Raw genomic sequence first — 17131 nt, forward strand, 5'->3', positions numbered from 1 at the left:
CTATCACATGATTCTCTGCCCAGCGAAGAATCCTTGCAGCTTCTGCCATTGCACTCCTGCTTCTTGTGCCGCCCTGTCTGTTCACATGGCCGACTGCCGTGATGTTGTCCGACTGGATCAACACCGGTTTTCCCTGAAGCAGAGGTTCTGCCTGGCTTAGAGCATTGTATATTGCTCTTAGTTCCAGAATGTTTATGTGAAGAGACGTTTCCAGGCTTGTCCATACTCCCTGGAAGTTTCTTCCTTGTGTGACTGCTCCCCAGCCTCTCAGGCTGGCGTCCGTGGTCACCAGGATCCAATCCTGTATGCCGAATCTGCGGCCCTCCAATAGATGAGGACTCTGCAACCACCACAGAAGAGACACCCTTGTCCTTGGAGACAGGGTTATCCGTAGGTGCATCTGAAGATGCGACCCTGACCATTTGTCCAACAGATCCCTTTGGAAAATTCTTGCGTGGAATCTGCCGAATGGAATTGCTTCGTAAGAAGCCACCATTTTTCCCAGGACTCTTGTGCATTGATGTACAGACACCTTTCCTGGTTTTAGGAGGTTCCTGACAAGCTCGGATAACTCCTTGGCTTTTTCCTCCGGGAGAAAAACCTTTTTCTGAACCGTGTCCAGAATCATCCCTAGGAACAGCAGACGAGTTGTCGGTATTAACTGGGATTTTGGAATATTCAGAATCCACCCGTGCTGTTTTAGCACTTCTTGAGACAGTGCTAATCCCATCTCTAGCTGTTCTCTGGACCTCGCCCTTATTAGGAGATCGTCCAAGTATGGGATAATTAATACGCCTTTTCTTCGAAGAAGAATCATCATCTCGGCCATTACCTTTGTAAAGATCCGAGGTGCCGTGGACAATCCGAACGGCAGCGTCTGAAACTGATAGTGACAGTTTTGTACAACGAACCTGAGGTACCCCTGGTGTGAGGGGTTAATTGGAACGTGGAGATACGCATCCTTGATGTCCAAGGATACCATAAAGTCCCCCTCTTCCAGGTTCGCTATCACTGCTCTGAGTGACTCCATTTTGAACTTGAACTTCTTTATGTACAGGTTCAAGGACTTCAGATTTAGAATAGGCCTTACCGAGCCATCCGGCTTCGGTACCACAAAAAGAGTGGAATAATACCCCTTCCCTTGTTGTAGAAGAGGTACCTTGACTATCACCTGCTGAGAGTACAGCTTGTGAATGGCTTCCAAAACCGTCTCCCTTTCGGAGGGGGACGTTGGTAACGCAGACTTCAGGAAACGGCGAGGTGGATCTGTCTCTAATTCCAACCTGTACCCTTGAGATATTATCTGCAGGATCCAGGGATCTACCTGCGAGTGAGCCCACTGCGCGCTGTAATTCTTGAGACGACCGCCCACCGTCCCCGAGTCCGCTTGAGAAGCCCCAGCGTCATGCTGAGGCTTTTGTAGAAGCCGGGGAGGGCTTCTGTTCCTGGGAAGGAGTTGCCTGTTGCTGTCTCTTCCCTCGACCTTTGCCTCGTGGCAGATATGAATAGCCCTTTGCTCTCTTATTTTTAAAGGAACGAAAGGGCTGCGGTTGAAAAGTCGGTGCCTTTTTCTGTTGGGGAGTGACTTGAGGTAGAAAAGTGGATTTCCCGGCTGTAGCCGTGGCCACCAAATCTGATAGACCGACTCCAAATAACTCCTCCCCTTTATACGGCAAAACTTCCATATGCCGTTTTGAATCCGCATCGCCTGTCCACTGTCGCGTCCATAAAGCTCTTCTGGCCGAAATGGACATAGCACTTACCCGTGATGCCAGTGTGCAGATATCCCTCTGTGCATCACGCATATAAAGAAATGCATCCTTTATTTGTTCTAACGACAGTAAAATATTGTCCCTGTCCAGGGTATCAATATTTTCAATCAGGGACTCTGACCAAACTACCCCAGCACTGCCCATCCAGGCAGTCGCTACAGCTGGTCGTAGTATAACACCTGCATGTGTGTATATACCTTTTTGGATATTTTCCATCCTCCTATCTGATGGATCTTTAAGTGCGGCCGTCTCAGGAGAGGGTAACGCCACTTGTTTAGATAAGCGTGTTAGCGCCTTGTCCACCCTAGGAGGTGTTTCCCAGCGCTCCCTAACCTCTGGCGGGAAAGGGTATAATGCCAATAATTTCTTTGAAATTATCAGCTTTTTATCAGGGGCAACCCACGCTTCATTACACACGTCATTTAATTCTTCTGATTCAGGAAAAACTATAGGTAGTTTTTTCATACCCCACATAATACCCTGTTTAGTGGTACCTGTCTGATTTCAGCATCTGCAAGGGGGCCGGCGGCGTGGCTCCGGTGACCATCCAGGCTGTACCTGTGATCGTCCCTCTGGAGCTTGATGTCCAGTAGCCAAGAAGCCAATCCATCCTGCACGCAGGTGAGTTGACTCCTTCTCCCCTCAGTCCCTCGCTGCAGTGATCCTGTTGCCAGCAGGCATCACTGTAAAATAAAAAACCTAGCTAAACTTTTTCTAAGCAGCTCTTTAGGAGAGCCACCTAGATTGCACCCTTCTCGGCCGGGCACAAAAATCTAACTGGAGTATGGAGGAGGGTCATAGGGGGAGGAGCCAGTGCACACCACCTGATCGGAAAAAGCTTTACTTTTTGTGCCCTGTCTCCTGCGGAGCCGCTATTCCCCATGGTCCTTTCAGGAACCCCAGCATCCACTAGGACGATAGAGAAACAAGGGTAAAACAAACATATTTCATCTTCAGCTCCTTATGAATATAGCTTGGATTCCTAAAGAGTCTCCTACCTGTCTCCACCGATAGCTACTCCTTCATAAACTCCATCTGTGGATCTGGAGATGATGTTGTTGAGCTCATTAGACATACCCCCAGAACGAGACACATAGGCGACACTTCCAGGGCGATAAAGTTTAGAGGCCAAGATGTTATCCAGCATTCCTCCAGTGTTTCCTATCTTAAAACAACCTGGCTTGATGCCTCCCACCTATAAATAATGAAACCATATATAATTTTTCACAATGTTAGAATATTAGCCACACTTGCTGAAAAATCAGTCAGTAGCCGGCAGTAGGTAATATCACAACACATACAGCCTGAAAACAATCTTTGGAAGTCCAAAGAATCATAACCATACAGTTCAGAAGAGAACCACCTTCAGTCGGACGCTCTATCATGATCTAATCAAACAGGCCATAATGGCCTTCTGAATCGATTAAGATGCTTGGTCATCTAAATTGTTAGCCATGTGTGCTAAAATTAATTAGTGGCAGGACAGATCCATATGTCCCCAGCTTTAGAACGCTGAATACAAAGTAATGCTTTAGCTCATAAAATAAATGAATTAATTGTTTTGGTCCATACCAATGTATTAAGGAAGTAAAGCCCAAAATTTTTTACATTCTAGATTTAGAGAGAAAAACAAAAGAAAAGAATAAATACACAGACTATATATTCCTTACCGTTGCAGGCCCAATAATAGTGACTCCTTTCTCATCTGCAGTCTTGATAAGCCTCCTGGTTAATGCTTCTGGGATTCCTTCTGCAATGATTGCAATGGTCCGGATCTACAAAAATAAAAAACAACCAAATAAAAACATAAGCATTCAGTTTAAAGCAGATGCAACTTAAAAAAGGCATAAAAACATGCTTGAATGACAATAACCTGAGGATAATTCATAGTCTCCACAGTACTGTCATATGCCGATCTCAAAGAAGCAAAATTGATGAGAACGTCCACTTCTGGATGCTTTCTCATGGCATCCGCCATATTCTTGAAGACTGGTATAAGGATTTCTCTGTGACCCCAGTAAAACTTTTGCTTATGATCACCACTGGAAATAAGGTAAGAAAGGTGGATTACATTATTCCCTGCTTAAATTATATTGCAAAATTTAAAAAGGGAGTCCAATTTTAAGGACCATGCAGCTCGGTGTAACTACCATGCCCCCCGACATCCATGATCTTTCTCCCATATCATAAGAGTTAATGTAAACATATGGACAAGAATGTACATAGTTCTCAGGTAGGTTTAGTTATACAATTAGACAAAATACATGTTTCAAATGAGAGACTGAATTATATCCCAATGTAGATTTATCAGAACTAATCTCACCATCACAATCAAGTAAATTACTTGCATAACCTAAGACACGGAAAAGGAAGGGAAAAAATAAAAACCTAGACAACAGTTGTGCCTCAGTCAGGTCTGTTTTAGGATTAGCTTTACTCATTTATCTGTAGTATTTACTTGTTCTTTAATGCATCAGCTCAGAAGCAAATGTTGAACTTACGTGAAAGGATAAACCATAGCAGCCACTGAAGGTTCGGAACGTGAACAGATGTAGTCAAAATCCAGCATGCCTTGCACCGCCCGGGTCTGCATACCCCACACAATACCCTTGGTGTGATGACTGAACAGAGTAGTAGCCTTTGCTGAAAAGAACAAAATGTAAATGAAGGAATCATAAATTGGGAAAGTGAAATGGTGGCAACATAGGACACGGCAATGAAACCAAGCAGGCGTGGGACAAGTAGCACATGGCGAATGCATCCTTGGCACATAAAGGGTGTGATCTTTATTCATCTAGAGAACCTTAGATGCATAATCCATTTTAAGCATTTGTTTTTCCCAATTTTTTTCCATGTATGACATAAATCATAATATAACTTTCAAATCGTGTTTTTTAGGCATATTTGATATAAAAAATTACCATTTTGGTTGGAAATATTAAGAAGTCAAAGTTCACTGCAGGTTATTCAGCCTTATCTGGAGGCTACCTGTGACCACTCCAGCGTTAGAAAACATTAATATGTAATGTAGTACTACAATAAGGTATACAGGAAAAAACTCCAACAATAACTACAATATGACATATCAATTAGGAAATATGAAATGTAAATAAAAACTGGAAATAAGCAAGTTTACAACTTGACAAATTTTAGGTCCAAGAGATCTTTGGAAAATTCGTTTTTTAGGTTTTGTTTTCATGTATTCTTTCCCTCTTTGTAGATCGATTTAAAAAAATCTTGACAAGATTGCGGGATATGGACACTTATTTGAATTGCCATAAACTAGAAGCAGTTTTGTCCTAAGAAACAGCCATGGTCTGAAGGTGGTCGTGCCCTGACAAAATTACATCACAGCGACGATTCTGAGCAGTTTCAAGACCATTGTCATTGTCTAACAACACTGCAGTGTTTCTCCATCCCCAAAGTGTCAATAGTAATGACACCAGTGAACATGACTGACCGTGAGGCACAATTGATACTTGTGATCCTACTTTATGAATACTTAAAAGATTTGTCAGACATACGGTATAAAACAGACACCTTTTCAATACTAGTTCTTAGAGTCCATCAAAAACGTTACAAATACTTTCATTATAAAGACACCAATAAATATCAAAACCATATTGCACTCCTCACTAAAACAACAATTATTAGGACAGCTTCTATCAGGATACAAAACGTTATCAAATAATATTACACAGTAGACGTTTTATTCCCAGCTTCTCTTTTCTCAAAGACGCTCACTCTTTGACCCTCAGAGTCATGAACTATTTAGGCAGGAGATTTCATTGTTTTAAAGTGGGGGTTTTTTTCAGCAATGACTACTTAATTCACTGACCAGCTGCAAGTTCCACAAGGTTTGTTGTCTTTACCATGTATTTATTGTCTGCTCTATAGCAGAACTGTATCCAAAGAGCAGTTGTGTCTCTTGTGTCAGGGTACCAAAAATGAAAATGAACAAATCTGCCTGATGAGGATATGCATACTGATAAGTACCAAGGAGGATATACAGTGCATATATTTAAGAAAATCAAGTGATGTTTAAGTCATTTTAATTACATAACTTTCCCAAAATTGTCTGTTCTGTTGGTGGAAGTCAATGAAATGCATCATTTATTTCCAGAGAATAATGGTATAACTTTTGAGCTATGTTTTGCTAGGGTAGATGGAAAGGGAAGGGCAGCAGACTACACACACTGTAAAACAGCACCGCATACTGAGACAGAGTACAGCCAACACCCAGCTCTCATCTGCTGGCCTACCTTTAGCTGGTCCATGTACGGCCGCTGTATCTGTTAAAATGAGACAGTTAGGGTGCATACCGATGATGGCTGCTTCTCAAGAATGTGAGGTTAAATGAAGGCCGGTCAACATATTATCTATATTCTTACAAGAACTACTTTCACTAATGCATATAATGCTCATCTAACAATGGGAAGTTTGAAGCTGTGGCATGGTTTTAAATTTAAGATTAAATAGAGGGATAGTTATCAAAACTTTCTAAAAAGGACAAGTGGAGATCTTGCCCATAGTAACCAATCAGACTTTAGAAACCATTTTATAGAATGTACTATATAAATGATAGCTAACATCTGATTGGTTACTACTAGATTCTTGAAAGCTACCATTCAGTTTTTTTCTGGTGTCCTTAAAAAAGGTTTTTCACATTACATTACATTTTTAATCAAACTCATACTTTATTTTAAACACTAAGCGGGAGATGTACTAAGTGATAAAGAGTCAGCCAATCAGCTAACAGACATGTTACAGACGGGTTTTGAAAAATGACAGTTAGAAGCTGATTGGTTGGTACTTTATCACTGTGCAATTTATCACTTTTCAGTGCTTAGTGCATCTGGCCCTAATACTTTAGTACTGATTCACCTCCTGAGACCTCATGAACTCCTATCCAGCAAGGTAATGGTATTTATTATCAGGGGCACTACTTAGTTACCTACAAAAAAATAAAAACAGACAGTAGGTGTTAAAGGAGGGAAAGATCAGACCCACTGGCGACCAATGACAACCCACACTTAAGTGAAAGGAACAAATCACAAGCCGTTACTTCTAATGTGGTCTCCACTCCAACTTCTAGTGTACAGAATTTTCAGGAGGAGACCAGCAGAGGTACCCACTCAAGGTAACACAGTAAGTACCTGGAACCTGCTGTTTCCTTATTATATTTTATTACTATTGATCCTCTTATAGCACATACTGTAGGTTAATGAAAATCAATTGAGAGGCCTGCCGACGGTATGTAAAAAGTCTGAGGAACTTATTTTCCAAGAAAAACACAATCTTTAAAAGCTGAACAAATGAACAGATGTGACCTTGACCTTTTTTTAATTCTAAGGCCATAAAATGGAACTGTGGACCATATGTAAGGTATTATGAACACAAAAGTAAATGGGAAGATTACTTACCACTGGGTACAGCCGGCTTGGGTTTTTTGGCTGGAGTGATGTCCTCTTGCCTGGATTCTGAGAACGATGCAGTTCTACTGGGTGCTGGAGTCTAAAGAAGGATACATTATAGAAATAAATAAAATCTGAATATATATCACTGTCTGTTAAAAATAAAGGGACCACTTAAACAACACAATGTAACTCCAAGTCAATCACACTTCTGTGAAATCAAACTGTCCACTTAGGAAGCAACACTGATTGACAATCAATTTCACATGCTGTTGTGCAAATGGAATAGACAACAGGTGGAAATTATAGGCAATTAGCAAGACACCCCCAATAAAGGAGTTGTTCTGCAGGTGGTGACCACAGACCACTTCTCAGCTCCTATGCTTTCTGGCTGACGTTTTGGTCACTTTTGAAAGCTGGCAGTGCTTTCACTATAGTGGTAGCATGAGACGGAGTCTACAACCCACACAAGTGGCTCAGGTAGTGCAGCTCATCCAGGATGGCATATCAATGCGAGCTGTGGCAAGAAGGTTTGCTGCGTCTGTCAGCGTAGTGTACGGAGCATGGAGGCGCTACCAGGAGACAGGCCAGTACATCAGGAGACGTGGAGGAGGCCGTAGGAGGGCAACAACCCAGCAGCAGGACCGCTACCTCCGCCTTTGTGCAAGGAGGAACACTGAGAGAACCCTGTAAAATGACCTCCAGCAAGCCACAAATGTGCATGTGTCTACTCAAATGATCAGAAACAGACTCCATGAGGGTGGTATGAGGGCCCGACGTCCACAGGTGGGGGTTGTGCTTACAGCCCAACACCGTGTAGAACGTTTGGCATTTGCCAGAGAACACCAAGATTGGCAAATTCGCCACTGGCGCCCTGTGCTCTTCACAGATGAAAGCAGGTTCTCACTGAGCACATGTGACAGACGTGACAGAGTCTGGAGACGCCAAGGAGAACGTTCTGCTGCCTGCAACATCCTCCAGCATGACCGGTTTGGCAGTGGGTCAGTAATGGTGTGGGGTAGCATTTCTTTAGGGGGCCGCACAGCCCTCCATGTGCTCACCGAGATGAGATCCTCGAACCCCTTGTGAGACCATATGCTGGTGTGGTTGGCTCTGGGTTCCTCCTAATGCAAGACAATGCTAGACCTCATGGGGCTGGAGTGTGTCAGCAGTTCCTGCAAGACGAAGGCATTGATGCTATGGACTGGCCCGCCCGTTCCCCAGACCTGAATCCAATTGAGCACATCTGGGACATCATGTCTCGCTTCATCCACCAACGCCACGTTGCACCACAGACTGTCCAGGAGTTAGCAGATGCTTTAATCCAGGTCTGGGAGGAGATCCCTCAGGAGACCATCCGCCACCTCATCAGGAGCATGCCCAGGCGTTGTAGGGAGGTCATACAAGCACGTGGAGGCCACACACACTACTGAGCCTCATTTTGACTTGTTTTAAAGGACATTACATCAAAGTTGGATCAGCCTGTAGTGTGTTTTTCCACTTTAATTTTGAGTGTGACTCCAAATCCAGACCTCCATGGGTTAATAAATTTGATTACCACTGATCATTTTTGTGTGATTTGTTGTCAGCACATTCAACTATGTAAAGAACAAAGTATTTAACAAGAATATTTCATTCATTCAGATCTAGGATGTGTTCCCTTTATTTCTTTGAGCAGTGTATATATATATATATATAAAAAAAAATAAGATTTTACTTACCGATAAATCTATTTCTCGTAGTCCGTAGTGGATGCTGGGACTCCGTAAGGACCATGGGGGATTAGCGGCTCCGCAGGAGACAGGGCACAAAATAAAAGCTTAAGGATCAGGTGGTGTGCACTGGCTCCTCCCCCCATGACCCTCCTCCAAGCCTCAGTTAGGATACTGTGCCCGGACGAGCGTACATAATAAGGAAGGATATTGAATCCCGGGTAAGACTCATACCAGCCACACCAATCACACCGTACAACTTGTGATCTGAACCCAGTTAACAGTATGATAAACGCAAAGGAGCCTCTGAAAAGATGGCTCACAACAATAATAACCCGAATTTTTGTAACAATAACTATATACAAGTATTGCAGACAATCCGCACTAGGGATGGGCGCCCAGCATCCACTACGGACTACGAGAAATAGATTTATCGGTAAGTAAAATCTTATTTTCTCTGACGTCCTAGTGGATGCTGGGACTCCGTAAGGACCATGGGGATTATACCAAAGCTCCCAAACGGGCGGGAGAGTGCGGATGACTCTGCAGCACCGAATGAGAGAACTCCAGGTCCTCCTCAGCCAGGGTATCAAATTTGTAGAATTTAGCAAACGTGTTTGCCCCTGACCAAGTAGCTGCTCGGCAAAGTTGTAAAGCCGAGACCCCTCGGGCAGCCGCCCAAGATGAGCCCACCTTCCTTGTGGAATGGGCTTTTACAGATTTTGGCTGTGGCAATCCTGCCACAGAATGTGCAAGCTGAATTGTACTACAAATCCAACGAGCAATCGTCTGCTTAGAAGCAGGAGCACCCAGCTTGTTGGGTGCATACAGAATAAACAGCGAGTCAGATTTTCTGACTCCAGCCGTCCTGGAAACATATATTTTCAAGGCCCTGACAACGTCAAGCAACTTAGAGTCCTCTAAGTCCCTGGTAGCCGCAGGTACCACAATAGGTTGGTTCATGTGAAAAGCAGAAACCACCTTAGGTAGAAATTGAGGACGAGTCCTCAATTCCGCCCTGTCAGAATGAAAAATTAAGTAAGGGCTTTTATATGATAAAGCCGCCAATTCTGACACACGCCTGGCTGAAGCCAAGGCTAACAGCATCGACACCTTCCATGTGAGATATTTTAAGTCCACAGTGGAAAGTGGTTCAAACCAATGTGACTTTAGAAAACTCAACACCACATTGAGGTCCCAAGGTGCCACTGGAGGCACAAAATGAGGCTGTATGTGCAGCACCCCTTTTACAAATGTCTGAACTTCAGGTACTGAAGCCAGTTCTTTCTGGAAGAAAATCGACAGGGCCGAAATTTGAACCTTAATGGACCCTAATTTTAGGCCCATAGACAGTCCTGTTTGCAGGAAATGAAGGAAACGACCCAGTTGAAATTCCTCTGTAGGGGCCTTCTTGGCCTCACACCACGCAACATATTTACGCCAAATGCGGTGATAATGTTTTGCGGTTACGTCCTTCCTGGCTTTGACCAGAGTAGGAATGACTTCTTCTGGAATGCCTTTTTCCCTCAGGATCCGGCGTTCAACCGCCATGCCGTCAAACGCAGCCGCGGTAAGTCTTGGAACAGACAAGGCCCCTGCAGTAGCAGGTCCTTTCTTAGAGGTAGAGGCCACGGTTCGTCCGTGAGCATCTCTTGAAGTTCCGGGTACCAAGTCCGTCTTGGCCAATCCGGAACCACGAGTATAGTTCTTACTCCTCTCCTTCTTATGATTCTCAGTACTTTTGGTATGAGAGGCAGAGGAGGGAACACATACACTGACTGGTACACCCACGGCGTTACCAGAGCGTCCACTGCTATTGCCTGAGGGTCCCTTGACCTGGCGCAATATCTGTCCAGTTTCTTGTTTAGACGTGACGCCATCATGTCCACCTTTGGTTTTTCCCAACGGTTTACAATCAGGTGGAAGACTTCTGGGTGAAGTCCCCACTCTCCCGGGTGAAGGTCGTGTCTGCTGAGGAAGTCTGCTTCCCAGTTGTCCACTCCCGGAATGAATACTGCTGACAGTGCTATCACATGATTTTCCGCCCAGCGAAGAATCCTTGCAGCTTCTGCCATTGCCCTCCTGCTTCTCGTGCCGCCCTGTCTGTTTACGTGGGCGACTGACGTGATGTTGTCCGATTGGATCAACACCGCCTGACCCTGAAGCAGAGGTTTTGCTTGACTTAGGGCATTGTAAATGGCCCTTAGTTCCAGAATGTTTATATGAAGAGATGTTTCCATGCTTGACCACAGGCCCTGGAAATTCCTTCCCTGTGTGACTGCTCCCCAGCCTCTCAGGCTGGCATCCGTGGTTACCAGGATCCAATCCTGAATGCCAAATCTGCGGCCCTCTAGTAGATGAGCACTCTGCAGCCACCACAGGAGAGACACCCTTGTCCTTGGCGACAGGGTTATCCGCTGATGCATCTGCAGATGCGATCCGGACCATTTGTCCAGTAGATCCCACTGAAACGTTCTTGCATGGAATCTTCCGAATGGAATCGCTTCGTAAGAAGCCACCATTTTCCCCAGGACCCTCGTGCACTGATGCACTGAGACCTGTCCTGGTTTTAGGAGGTTCCTGACTAGCTCGGATAACTCCCTGGCCTTCTCCTCCGGGAGAAACACCTTCTTCTGGACTGTGTCCAGAATCATTCCTAGGAACAGTAGACGTGTCGTTGGAATCAGCTGCGATTTTGGAATATTTAGAATCCACCCGTGCTGACGTAACACTACCTAAGATAGTGCTACTCCGACTTCTAACTGTTCCCTGGATCTTGCCCTTATCAGGAGATCGTCCAAGTAAGGGATAATTGAAATGCCTTTTCTTCGTAGAAGAATCATCATTTCGGCCATTACCTTGGTAAAGACCCGAGGTGCCGTGGACAATCCAAACGGCAGCGTCTGAAACTGATAATGACAGTTTTGTACTACAAACCTGAGGTACCCTTGGTGAGAAGGGTATATCGGGACGTGGAGATAAGCATCTTTGATGTCCAGAGACACCATATAGTCCCCTTCTTCCAGGTTCGCTATCACTGCTCTGAGTGACTCCATCTTGAATTTGAACCTTTTTATGTAAGCGTTCAAGGATTTCAGATTTAAAATTGGTCTCACCGAGCCGTCCGGCTTCGGTACCACAAATAGCGTGGAATAATACCCCTTTCCTTGTTGCAGGAGGGGTACCTTGATTATCACCTGCTGGGAATACAGCTTGTGAATGGCTTCTAGAACTGCCTCCCTGTCGGAGGGAGACTTTGGTAAAGCAGACTTCAGGAAACGATGAGGGGGAAACGCCTCGAATTCCAGTTTGTACCCCTGCGATACTACCTGTAGAATCCAGGGATCCACTTGCGAGTGAGCCCACTGCGCGTTGAAATTTTTGAGACGGGCCCCCACCATATCTGAGTCTGCTTGTAAAGCCCCAGCGTCATGCTGAAGACTTGGCAGAAGCAGGGGAGGGCTTCTGCTCTTGGGAAGCGGCTGCATGGTGCAGTCTTTTTCCTCTTCCTCTGCCCCGGGGCAGAAAGGAGTGGCCTTTTGCTCGCTTGTACTTATGGGAACGAAAGGACTGAGATTGAAAAGACGGAGTCTTTTTCTGCTGATGTGGAGTGACCTGGGGTAAAAAGGTGGATTTTCCAGCCGTTGCCGTGGCCACCAGGTCCGATAGACCAGCCCCAAATAACTCCTCCCCTTTATACGGCAATACTTCCATGTGCCGTTTGGAATCTGCATCCCCTGACCACTGTCGCGTCCACAACGCTCTTCTGGCAGAGATGGACATAGCACTTACTCTTGATGCCAGGGTGCAAATATCCCTCTGTGCATCACGCATATATAGTAATGCATCCTTTAAATGTTCTATAGTTAACAAAATATTGTCCCTATCCAGGGTATCAATATTCTCAGTCAGGGAATCCGACCATGCGACTCCAGCACTGCACATCCAGGCTGAGGCGATTGCTGGTCGCAGTATAACACCAGTATGTGTGTATATACTTTTTAGGATATTTTCCAGCCTTCTATCAGCTGGTTCTTTGAGGGTAGCCGTATCAGGAGACGGTAACGCTACTTGTTTAGATAAACGTGTGAGCGCCTTATCTACCCTAGGGGGTGTTTCCCAACGCGCCCTAACCTCTGGCGGGAAAGGATATAATGCTAATAATTTTTTAGAAATTAGCTGTTTTTTATCGGGAGAAACCCACGCTTTTTCACACACCTCATTTATTTCCTCTGACTCAGGAAAAAATATTGGTAGTTTTTTCTCACCCCACATAATACCCTTCTTTGTGGTACTTGTAGTGTCAGAAAGGTTCAATGCCTCTTTCATTGCCGTGATCATGTAACGTGTGGCCCTACTGGACATTACGTTTGTCTCGTCACCGTCGACACTAGACTCAGTATCTGTGTCAGGGTCTGTGTCGACCCACTGAGGTAACGGGCGTTTTAGCGCCCCTGACGGTGTCTGAGACGCCTGGACAGACACTAACTGATTTGCCGGCTGTCTCATGTCGTCAACAGTTTTTTGTAAATTGCTGACATTATCACTTAATTGTTTAAATACAATCATCCAGTCAGGTGTCGACTCCCTAGGGGGTGACATCACCAACGCAGGCAACTGCTCCGCCTCCACATAATTTTCCTCCTCATACATGTCGACACACGCGTACCGACACACAGCACACACACACCGGGAATGCTCTGATAGAGGACAGGACCCCACTTAGCCCTTTGGAGAGACAGAGGGAGAGTCTGCCAGCACACACCCAGCGCTATATATATATATACAGGGATAACCTTATATAAGTGTTATTCCCTTATAGCTGCTGTTAATTATTGTTATTTGCTGCCAAAAATGCCCCCCCTTCTCTTTTTTACCCTGATTCTGAAGCAGGACTGCAGGGGAGAGTCAGGGAGCCGTCCTTCCAGCGGAGCTGTGAGGGAAAATGGCGCTTGTGTGCTGAGGAGATAGGCTCCGCCCCTTCACGACGTCCTTATCTCCCGCTTTTTTGTGTAAAATGGCAGGGGATTAAAATACATCCATATAGCCCAGGAGCTATATGTGATGTATTCTGTTTTGCCACCTAAGGTATTTGTTATATTGCGTCTCAGGGCGCTCCCCCCCCAGCGCCCTGCACCCTCAGTGACCGGAGTGTGAAGTGTGCTGAGAGCAATGGCGCACAGCTGCGGTGCTGTGCGCTACCTTAGTCTGAAGACAGGATGTCTTCTGCCGCCGATTTCACCGGACCTCTTCGTCTCTTCTGGCTCTGTAAGGGGGACGGCGGCGCGGCTCCGGTGACCCATCCAGGCTGAACCTGTGATCGTCCCTCTGGAGCTAGTGTCCAGTAGCCTAAGAAACCCGATCCACTCTGCACTCAGGTGAGTCCGTTTCTTCTCCCCTTAGTCCCACGATGCAGTGAGCCTGTTGCCAGCAGGACTCACTGAAAATAAAAAAACCTAACTAAACTTTTATTCTAAGCAGCTCTTAGATTGCACCCTTCTCGGCCGGGCACAAAAATCTAACTGAGGCTTGGAGGAGGGTCATGGGGGGAGGAGCCAGTGCACACCACCTGATCCTTAAGCTTTTATTTTGTGCCCTGTCTCCTGCGGAGCCGCTAATCCCCCATGGTCCTTACGGAGTCCCAGCATCCACTAGGACGTCAGAGAAAAAAAACAAGTAATGGGCGGCACTCCAATGGATTTTAAGAAATCATACAGCTCACCAAGCCAGCTTAGTTCAACGTTTCAGGTGCCTTTATTTACACCTTTCGTCAGGATACAGACTAACAAAACAAACATACCTTATATAACACCCAGCGTGTATGACACGCCACGCGCCTCTGGCCCCCGGCGCCGACGTCACAAACGCCGTCCCCTACTGTGACGTAGGGCGTAGGCGGGATGGTTGTCATAGCACCATGTAGAGCTTCAGACGCATAGCGTCCTGCTCCAGCAAGCCGCTCTAACCACGCCTCATGGGCGGGGCGGTTGTCATAGCGACCTGCTCAACAAACTGCCTACACGCCGGGCTGTCAGAGCAAGGGGCCCGTGGCATACCCAGTGTGAAAAACGCAGCTGTATGCGGCGAATCAATCCCCATATAGAACTAATGGAACTGAGTGACATCACACTCAGTCCAGGTCGCTCCACTGGGAATAACAACGTGAGACACTCAAACCCATACCAAACACCAGCACCAGAGGGGACAAGAAATAGAAATAATTAGATTAGAATGGAAGTTCAATGCAGCTGTGCAAACTATATTCAAGCCTAACCACAACATACAAGGCATGGCATAAATGGGTGGTTGCCATTCGGATATAAATATGGTATCTACAAAAATAGGTATAGGATCAATTCCATATACATAGAACCAAGATAATTATATTACCATCTACTCCTTGTATAGACCAGGCCACATGGGCATGGAAACTAGGACTAGAAGCCTGAACTTAAAAACAACAATGCAAGGAAATTAAGTAATTTAGATGACTAATCCTTATGGCAACCATTAGAGGCCTATAGACATACTGGAGCAAAAGAAAAGGAACAAAGATGCAGATCAATATGCACACAATATTCATAGAAAGCAAAGGAGGGAGAGATTTTCATTCAATCCCAATGGGGCGACAGTATTGAACTCGAAGATCCAACGTGCCTCCAACTGCAATAGTTTCCTATTGCGATCACCTCCTCTAGACATAGGGGGAACATGATCGATGAGTTTATATCGAAGCGCTGCCATCGTATGTCGTGCTTCCCTAAAATGTCTAGCAACGGGCTGTTCAATCTCCTTCCCTTCCAAAGCCTGCCTTATGGCCGACCTGTGTTGCGCTGCTCGTTCTCTGAAGGTACAGGTGGTCTTACCAATATAGGCAAGACCGCAGGGACATTTGATAATGTAGATCACGAATTTAGACGTGCAAGTTAAGACATGCTTGATAGGAATTTTCTTTCCTGAGTGCGGATGTAGCACTACTGGACCTACTTCAAGGTACCTGCATGTAGTGCAACCTAAACATCTATATGAACCAGGATTTTTAGTAAGGAAGTGTGAACGTAGTTCCATTTTCTCCGCCGTGGTATCATTGTGAACCAACCAATCTTTGAGGTTACGTCCCCTCCGATGACAATTCAACACCCTGTATTGATTAAGGGATGGCAAAGATTTATGTCTTAATGATTGGCCACAATTTTCTAACCTTCTTCCTCACTATTGTGCTTGCAGTATTGAAGGTGGTAATTAACGGAATTACCTTCTCTGAAGTTATTTCTTTCCGCTGCAGACCTTGTGTGCGTGGAAGTGCCAATGCTTTTCTTTTGGCACTTTCAAGATCCTTAATTGGGTACCCTCTCTCAAGATATTTCCCAATCATTCTATCCAATTCCAACTCGCAATCATCCTGGTTGCTGATGATACGTCTTGCACGAAGAAATTGTGAAAAGGGTAAACCCTTCTTCATAGCCATAGGGTGAAAGCTATTGGCATGCAGTAACGTGTTTTTATCCGTAGATTTATGATACACTGATGTCTGTAGATGGTTCTCATGTCTAGTAATCTGCACGTCCAGGTAGTGAATAACGTCAGCGCTACATTCAAACGTGAATTTAATATTGGCATCCAGATGGTTAATGGCCTGCATCCGGTCTTTAAATTCTTCAGGAGTGCCAGCCCAAATTAACAGCAGGTCGTCTATGTAGCGTGTAAAAAGAATTAGTCCCTCTGAAAAAGATGGATTTTGTAGAAATAGCCGCTTCTCAATATTTAACATGTAGGCATTTGCAAAGGCCGGGGCCACATTGCTCCCCATAGCGCAACCGAGCCGCTGCAGATAAAAATGTCCATCAAAGTAAAAGAAATTGCGTGTGAGTGTCTTCTCCAGCAAAACAAGAAAGAATCCCACGTCTGGCCCTTTATAGTTGGAGTTGCCGGACAGTAGTGACCTCACGGCCTCAATACCCTCCGAATGAGGGATGTTGGTATATAAGCTTACTACGTCCACGCTCGCAAGTGTGCATATTTCTGGAAGCTGCGTGAGATTCTGTAGTAGTAGTAATAGCTGAGTAGTGTCCAACAAGACGCCCCATAATTTCGGCCCGTGGATCTCTCTTTAGTAACATCTCTAAATACCTGGATAGTTTTCTGCAGCCCGTTATTCAAGCGGAATCTATAGTCTTGTTGGACACTACTCAGCTATTACTACTACTACAGAATCTCACGCAGCTTCCAGAAA

At 45.2% G+C, this 17131-nt stretch overlaps 1 protein-coding gene across 2 annotated transcripts in view; it reads right to left on the bottom strand.

Moving 5' to 3' along the window:
* Positions 1–17131, bottom strand: part of ACLY (ATP citrate lyase) — a 202395-nt gene that overhangs the window by 43844 nt on the left and 141420 nt on the right. The window contains exons 13-18 of one of the 2 annotated variants that reach the window (XM_063959399.1): positions 7196–7286; positions 6035–6064; positions 4274–4415; positions 3646–3814; positions 3443–3547; positions 2771–2967 (exon numbers count right to left, since the gene is read on the bottom strand). In XM_063959399.1, the coding sequence (XP_063815469.1) occupies positions 2771–2967; positions 3443–3547; positions 3646–3814; positions 4274–4415; positions 6035–6064; positions 7196–7286 (734 nt within the window). The remainder of the gene's footprint in view (positions 1–2770; positions 2968–3442; positions 3548–3645; positions 3815–4273; positions 4416–6034; positions 6065–7195; positions 7287–17131) is intronic. The other variant, XM_063959400.1, reaches the window with a different exon arrangement.

Source organism: Pseudophryne corroboree, chromosome 3 (assembly GCF_028390025.1).
Source record: "Pseudophryne corroboree isolate aPseCor3 chromosome 3, aPseCor3.hap2, whole genome shotgun sequence".
Classification (NCBI taxonomy): Eukaryota; Metazoa; Chordata; class Amphibia; order Anura; family Myobatrachidae; genus Pseudophryne; species Pseudophryne corroboree.